Source organism: Physeter macrocephalus, chromosome 15 (assembly GCF_002837175.3).
Source record: "Physeter macrocephalus isolate SW-GA chromosome 15, ASM283717v5, whole genome shotgun sequence".
Classification (NCBI taxonomy): domain Eukaryota; kingdom Metazoa; phylum Chordata; class Mammalia; order Artiodactyla; family Physeteridae; genus Physeter; species Physeter macrocephalus.
Genome location: NC_041228.1, coordinates 41,863,071 through 41,871,046, shown reverse-complemented (window position 1 = coordinate 41,871,046; position 7,976 = coordinate 41,863,071). Strand labels below are relative to the sequence as shown.

General features: G+C 38.6%; 1 protein-coding gene across 1 annotated transcript in view; it reads right to left on the bottom strand.

Moving 5' to 3' along the window:
• Positions 1–2,968: 2,968 nt before the first annotated feature.
• The window catches only part of RAD54B (RAD54 homolog B), a 119,578-nt gene continuing 114,570 nt past the window's right edge, over positions 2,969–7,976 (bottom strand). Inside the window, exons 15-16 of the mRNA XM_007117628.3 lie at positions 7,270–7,509; positions 2,969–3,670 (exon numbers count right to left, since the gene is read on the bottom strand). Coding sequence (XP_007117690.1) covers positions 7,292–7,509 — 218 coding nt within the window. The 3' untranslated portion in view covers positions 2,969–3,670; positions 7,270–7,291. The remainder of the gene's footprint in view (positions 3,671–7,269; positions 7,510–7,976) is intronic.

Here is a 7,976-nt window from a genome sequence, read left to right as displayed (position 1 = left end):
GATGAATGGTGGTGGGGGGGGGACATATTTGGGGAACAATCTAACAAGTCATGATCTATATTCATACACAAGATTTGTATTCACGTGCACATATAATGGATTCTCATTAATAAGCATAAATACACTAAATGAGTTAATATTTATAAAGCACTTAGAAAAATCCCTAGCACACAGTAAATATTATAAAGGTGCTACTAACTAAAAATAAATAAATAAGAATGAATGGTGTGGTGGTTAATTTTGTGTCAAGTTGGCTAGGCTATGGTGCCCAGTTGTTTAGTAAAGCACTGGTCTACAGTCTGTGGTGAAGGTATATTTTAGATATGATTAAAGATTACAATCAGATGACTATAAGTAAAGTAGACTGACCCTGTACTGATTCTGTTTCTCTACAGAACGCTAATACAAATGGAAAGTTAACATAAACCTGTACTAGAAGCCACTGGAATTTGTTTGTTGACAGCTGAGAGGTGGGTTGAGGGACCAGAGTAGTCAGACTGGAAGCCTTGTTCAACACATCATCCATCACTCCCCATACCTCCTCTCCTCTCACAGCCGCCCTGAGGAATAACCTTTCCAGGACCCCAAATGTTCAGTCACCCTCCTTTCCTTGCCACTGATTTAGAGCAGAAGATGAGAGGGCCCATAATGGTAAGAGTCTACCCCAGCACTGGGAGTAAAGCTTTAAAGGCACAGTGTTTCTTTTTGGGGTGATGAAAATGTTCTAGAATAAGAGAGTGGTGATGGCTAAGCAACATTTCGAATATAATAAATGAAAGTGAATTATTCACTTTAAAATGATTGATTTTATGTTATGTGAACCTCACCTCAATAAATTTTCCCTTTTTTGGCCATGCCTTGCAGCATGAGGGATCTTAGTTCCCTGACCGGGGATCAAACCCGTGCCCCCTGCAGTGGAAGCACAGAGTCTTAACCACTGGACCGCCAGGGACGTCCCCAATAAATTTTCAATGATGAATTTTATGTAATGCGAATTTTACCTCAATAAAAAAATTTCCACCTCCTTCCTCCTTGACAAGACATAGAAAGCCCAAGCTCTCCTAGTGCCTCCATGTCATAGGTTTCCCAGGGAAGCATTTCCTCATGGGCAGGACAGAGTTCAGTATCACACTCACCTGGTAACACACCTCAAGCCAAGTCCACTAACTAAGCTACTGTCGATAATGAAAGGGATATCTTGGCCTCCATATTGACTCTTTATTCCCCAACCTTAACAAGGCATAAAGGCTGAAGGATGCCAGGGCTGATGGCTCCCAGTAACTGAGGTTGTCCACACCAACTCAGTCTTATCTCCCATGACCACGTGTACCCCAAGTACAGAGTGGCTGGGACATTTGGAAGCCTTACCTGGAGTCAGGAAACTTCTGCTCTGCTTTTACAATACATGCTTTCTTTTTCCCCATCCTGAACATAAGTAACCCTAAAGCTGCATGCAGCCTACTGTGTCTTGTGACTTTGTCAATCTGAACGACCTGAGCAGAATAGGTGGTACAATCAAATCAATTGCATCGATGGTAAAATATCATTTCTATATTGCTCTGTGACAATACGAACATCTATGTGGACCAAATATTTCCATCTAGATAAAAATAAAGATAACAGCAAAGATGAGGGATTAAGATGTTGAAGTGAGCTTCCCTCCCACCCCATGCTACATCCTTACCTATGACATTAAACATATTTAAAACTACTCAAAAATGTCTTTAGTATTTGCTGATATTTCCTCAAAAAATAAAAATAAAGGAATTGTTTGGTCTGCTTTGTTGGATTTTCATTATCTCTTACTCAAAGAGATTTATAATTTTTTTAATAAAGATTAAATTACATTTAACACTTTAGGTTTTCAAATAAGTGTAACAAACTCCAACAAACCATTCTGTCTGCGTCAATAAAGATTTTTTTCCCACAGTTTTTTAACCATAAAAGCTGTATGCTGAACTGGTTTTGATTTTGTGGACAAGGGCTCTCAGGGGATGAAAGTTTGTAATGGCTTGAAGCAAAGAACACAGACCAGCTACAGAAGAGTGCCACAGGAAGCTATTCTAAACAAACAAACAAAAAAATTCTGTGCCACACAAGGTAAGAGAAAACAATACCCCTTAGTTGCGTCCTTCCTTCAACAACAAAAATAGCATGTCTACAAACCTCTCTAAGGCCCAATATACTAATTTGGAACCAACTCAGAGAAACAGTGCCATCTGCTGATTATACATGCTGTTTGCTGCAAGTCACAGAATTTCAATCTTGCCAACATTAATATGACATACACTAAAGTTGCCAGGCAAGGGACTTCCCTGGGGGTCCAGTGGGTAAGACTCCACACTCCCAACGCAGGGGTCCTGGGTTCGATCTCGGGACCCTGCATTGGGAACTAGATCCTGCATGTGTGCCACAGCTAAGAAGCCCACAGGCAGCAACTAAAGATTCTGCATGCCACAACGAAGATCCCGCATGCCACAGCTAAGACCCGGCGCGGCCTAAGTAAGCAAGTAAATAAGTAAGTAAGTAAGTAAATAAATAAATAAATAAATAAATAAAATGAACAGTGATACTGGAAATAGAATTATACTGTATTATCAGTGGGTAATATTTTTTTAAACATAAATAAATAAATAAAAGTTGCCAGGCAATGTGATGTGGCCTTGATTGCAATACTCAGAAACAAAATGACAGCAGGGTTTTTTGACTTGTTCCTTTATCATACACCCTGTTCAATGGATGGATAGCCTGTCGGGAAGTTGAATTCTACAGATCAGAGCTGCTCACGTTTTAATTCTATCATTAGTGATTCAGTCCTAATGAGAATGTGATTAAAATGTATTTGAATGTGATTAAAATGTATTTATGTTGTCATTTAGAGCAAGATTTTCACATGAATATGTGTCAAAGGTGTATTTGTGTAATTGGAAATGAATCATGTATGTGACTCAAATAATACCCATTGCGCTGACAGCTTTTGTCAGCTCGTGTAGCAGATTGATGGAAATCATGGAATCAAAAAGGGAAATCTCTATGCTGCCAGAAGGGAAAAAAAAATCACTGGCTCTGCCTTCTTCAGTGTCAAGCACAGATCCATGCTCAGAAATTGGCTTTAAAAAATACCCTGGAACTGAGATCTCTGAGCAAGGAAGCCGATCATGGCGGCTAAGGGGGAAAAACAATGAAGTATTCATTCATTCATTCATTCATTCATTTCTTACTTAAAAGTAGCTGTCTTGTACCAGGGACTATACAAGGTACTGAGATACTAGGATGAATAAGATAAAATCCCTGTCCTCAAAGAATTCAGCTTAGCATGAGAGGGAGAAAGGTAAATAAACAGTTACAAACTATGTTAAATGCTACACAGCAGAGGTACGGACTAGGAGTAGATGATGGACAAAAGAATTTTTTATAAATTGAGTATCTACCACAGAAGAGGTGCTTTGTATGTGTAACCCAGATGCTAACACGTACTCTTTACCACCTGCGTTCAATGAGTTTGAACCCCCGCAAACCTCCAGTCTGTGAGAGTTTGTCCCAAAGGCTTCCTCGATTCCCAAGGGCCGGGCACTGTGCTTCTCAGCCTCTGGGCTCCTGTGTCATGCACGCTGCCTTTGTCCCATGTCACGTGGACTCCCTCAGCAAACTCAGCCTCTCTTCTGAAATTCTGGCAAGATTTCAGGGTGGGGCAGAGATGAAGGGAACGTTACTTTCCACACTACTTAGCAAACAACCAACTGGAGAACAACTGTAATTCAAATATCCTCCCTGGTTCTCATCACAGAGTTTCCCTTATCTAACCCAGTCCCAGAGTCCCTCCGTATTCTCCCCTCACCCTTCCCTCTCAGATGGTCTCCAAAATTCCAAATTTTTCTTCCTCCATTACACTTTGACAGCAACCAACACCCACGGTCTTGAAAGGCTCACCCAAGTATTAACATGTGTTTTTCCGAATGCAGTAAAGATAATATTTCTCCACAGACAAAGAAAACACATTTAGTTACCGAAGGGGAAAGGGAGTGGGGAGGGATAAATTAGGAGTTTGGGATCAACAGATACACATGATTATATATAAAATAAACAACAAAGATCTACTGTATAGCACAGGGAACTATATTCAGTATCTTATAATAGTCTATAATGGTAAAGAATCTGAAAAAGGATAGATATATATGTATAACTGAATCATTTTGTTGTACACCTGAAATTAACACAACATTGCAAACTAACTATACTTCAATAAGAAAATAAAAAATAAAAAGATAATATTTCTCTATCTGGCTGGCCATATATTATTTCATTTAAGCTTTACAACTACCCTTGGACATATCATTGAACAGACAGGAAAACTCAATTCATCTAAGACAATACTAACCCTATGTCATAGGTTGCTAATGCATGGAAAGCACTTAGCATTTAGAACACAGTAATAAACACTTAAAAAATGTTAGCCATTATTTTTATCACTATAATATTCGTTCTATCTCTTTTGTAGCTACACTTATGACCTAGGTAATATCCTCCAATCTCATGACTTTATTAAATACCATCTACATGCTGACAAATCCTAAGTTTATCTCCAGCCTTGACCAATGCTTCTGAATTCAACTCATGTACCAAACTGCTTATCTGACATCTCCACTGGATTATCTAATAGGCATATCAAACTTGACATAATCAAATGTGAACTTGTGCTTTTCCCCCACAATCCTCTCCTCTCCCAGTCTTCTTCTCTCAGTAACTGGCAACTCCATTTCTCCTCTGGCTCAGACCAGAAACCTTGGATCATTCCAAATGACTCCAAGATCACTCGTGATTTTTCTCTTTTTCTTATACCTTTCATTCAATCCATTCAGATATCTTGTTGGCCCTACCTTCAAAAATATGCAGAATTCAACACTGCCCTGCTACCACTTGGTCTAAATCACCAACCCCTCTTGACTGGATTACGGCAAGAGCCTCCTAACTCATCTCACTGTTTCTACCACAGTCTGTTCTCATCACAGAGCAACTCAGACCATGACTTTCCTTGGCTCAATTTCCAGAGGTTTTCCATCTCGCTCAGAGCAAAACTAAAGCCCTCAAAGTGGTCTTCAATGCCCTGAAACATTGGATCCCCCATTGCAATTACCTCTTTCACCTCAGCTCTAACTTGCTTCTTACTTTCTCCACACGGCCTCTGGCTGTTTCTCAGATATGTCGAACACTCCTTCACCTGTCTCAGGACCTCTGCACTTGTGGTTCCTTCTGTCTGGAACACTTTTTTCCAGACAATGTCATGGTTCTCAATCCCTCAGTTTGTTCAGGTCTCTGCATAAATCCACCCTATATAAATAGCAATCCCCATCCCCACCTTGTTTGGTATCTCTCTTATTCTGCTTATTCCTTTTCATAGCACTTCTCACCATGTGCAATGTTATATATGTGTATTATTCTCACAGTGCTAGAATGGAAGCACAATGAGGGCAGAGACTTTGCCTATTTAATTGTTATATGCATAACCCCTAAGACAATGTCCAGCATGTACTAGGTACTCGATAAATACCTGTGGAATGACAAATGAGTTTAATCATTTAATCAAAATTAAGAAAGGCAGGAATTTCCAGAAGTTTACCAATACCTAATGTGAACAGAAGTCAAGATAAAGACTGCAAAGAGTTCACTGCATTTGTCAACTAGGGAGTTGCTGGGATAGAGGCCTTGAGTGTTGGGAAGGGACACATTAAGAAGAGAACTCTCTTCTGAAAATGGATAGTAGTGATGATTGTACAACACTGTGAATGTAGAAATAGTAATTCATTTTGTCATGGTCTATTTTTCAAATGTGGTGTAAAGCAAAACTTATAATACACGATATCTGTAAGGCATTGAAGGAAGCAGGCCTGGAAAGACAGACAAGCTGGACTGCAATGAAGCTGCAACACTGGCCTCAACTGAGGAGCTCTGGAGCTGGAATGATCCTGAAGGGTTGTCCCAAATTGAGGAAAGGAAGCTGGGCCTTTCTACCCTGCATCAACAAATCACTGGATGCCAGCCACCCAGGGGAGGGAGAGTAACCTTGAGCGAGGCAGCTCCTTTCAGCTGTGGGATATTCTTAGGGAGAGACTTGGCTATGAGTGGTCAGAGGCAGCACTCCCAATAGCTGGGTAAATGAGCACATTGGTCCTGAAGGGGGCAATCTGGGCAATACACCCTAGTATACACTACAGTTAAGATAGACAATAAAGTTGCTAGTCTCTTATCATTTTTTTTTAAGATTTTACACCTGAGAATATGTGATGCAAGATACATATTGAAAGATGTTTTATATGCAAAGCCTCATATAAGAGGCATATACATAGGGCCAAGAAACATCATTTTTGCTTTTTATTAGTTGACTACTTCCTTACCGACAAACTTGATCCCCAAACTGACAGTTCATGAATCCTAGATGTACAAATGCCCAGGCATGGCACTACAGATCTAAAGAACTCAAATTTGATGATACACAATTGAGTCTTTATTCAACACCTCAAGACAATATTCAGTCTAAAAGAAATTTCCCTAAAAGGAAGCAAAAGCTTATTACAGAAACCCCAAATGGAGATTAAATGAGTGACTCCTTTCTCCTTGCAGACTTCAGTCTTCTAAAACTTGCTTTGTATATTAAAACTTTCTATTTAATGTCAAAAATTACTACAGAAACCCCTTGACATGATGGTAGCTGAACCATTAACCAGTGTACAAACAATGCTTGGTGGACGTGGCTTTACAGTCTGAAGTCCCAGATTAGAAACCGGTGCTTTGAAGTGTCCAGTACTCATCCCCGTCCTGCCACAACCCACAGACCATTCTCACCCAAACCGCCCTGCAGCAACTATTATATCCAACTGAATCTTCAGCATTAGCAATCCTAGTCTCTGATTCTCTTTCTCCTTTGAGCTGTAGTTTAAACTTATCAAATTTTTCAGTTGTCTCCCACATCTATGTCTAATATTCCTAATCAGTTTAGATTTCCCAAAGATAGACACTGGGCGCTTTACCTTTTAATATTCCTTATGAAAATTCCTTAGAAATTACTTAATGAAACTGTATGAATTATGAAATTATTAATAAACAATTATAGGATGATAGAAGTATGTCTTTAATGTTTCATTATTTAAGAATATATACAAAAAATTAAACAACTCAGTTTTGATTATATCAAAACTATAATACCTTTTGCAATAAAATATATTATTATAATTAAAATAATTCTATTTGTCTTCCAAAATTACATTTACTTACTAGATTAATTTTTTAAAGGGGGTTATATAGCAGTAGTTTGATTGGTTATATTCTGAAAAAAGAATGACACATTTTCTCTTATTCTTTCAAGAAAAGGATCTGTAAGATTTAAATGATCTCCAGAAAAATGTTTCCATTGCTTCAGCTGTGACATGGAGACAGGTTTCAGGGAGTCAGACTTCTGTTGATGTGTACCAAGCTGACAATTTCTAAAGACAGGGAATTTTTCCAATGAATCACCTGAAATAAATAAAACAATGAGAAAACCCTTAGGCCAATCAATATCCTATTACATACAATACTTTCTTAATATATAATGAGTTTATATGATTTGTTACATTTGATCACCATGGTTTATGTTAAAATAAGAAAATTCAATTAATTCATTCCTTCTACAAATATTTATAAATTGTTTACAATGTGCTGATTTGAGCAATGGGGGCCAAAATGGTGAACAAAAATAGACATGGTCTCTGTTTTCAAGGACTTTATGGTCTAGCGGGAGAAATACACATTAAACAAATAATCATCCAAAGAGAAGTATTACAAGTCCACAATTCCTTACCTAAAAGCCTGTGGGGCCAGATGAGTTTCCAAATTCAGAACATAAGTGTAACAATGTGGGTTAACACTCCATAATCAAATTCATTAATATTCTGCAGCAAGGGCTTCCCTGGTGGCACAGTGGTTAAGAATCTGCCTGCCAA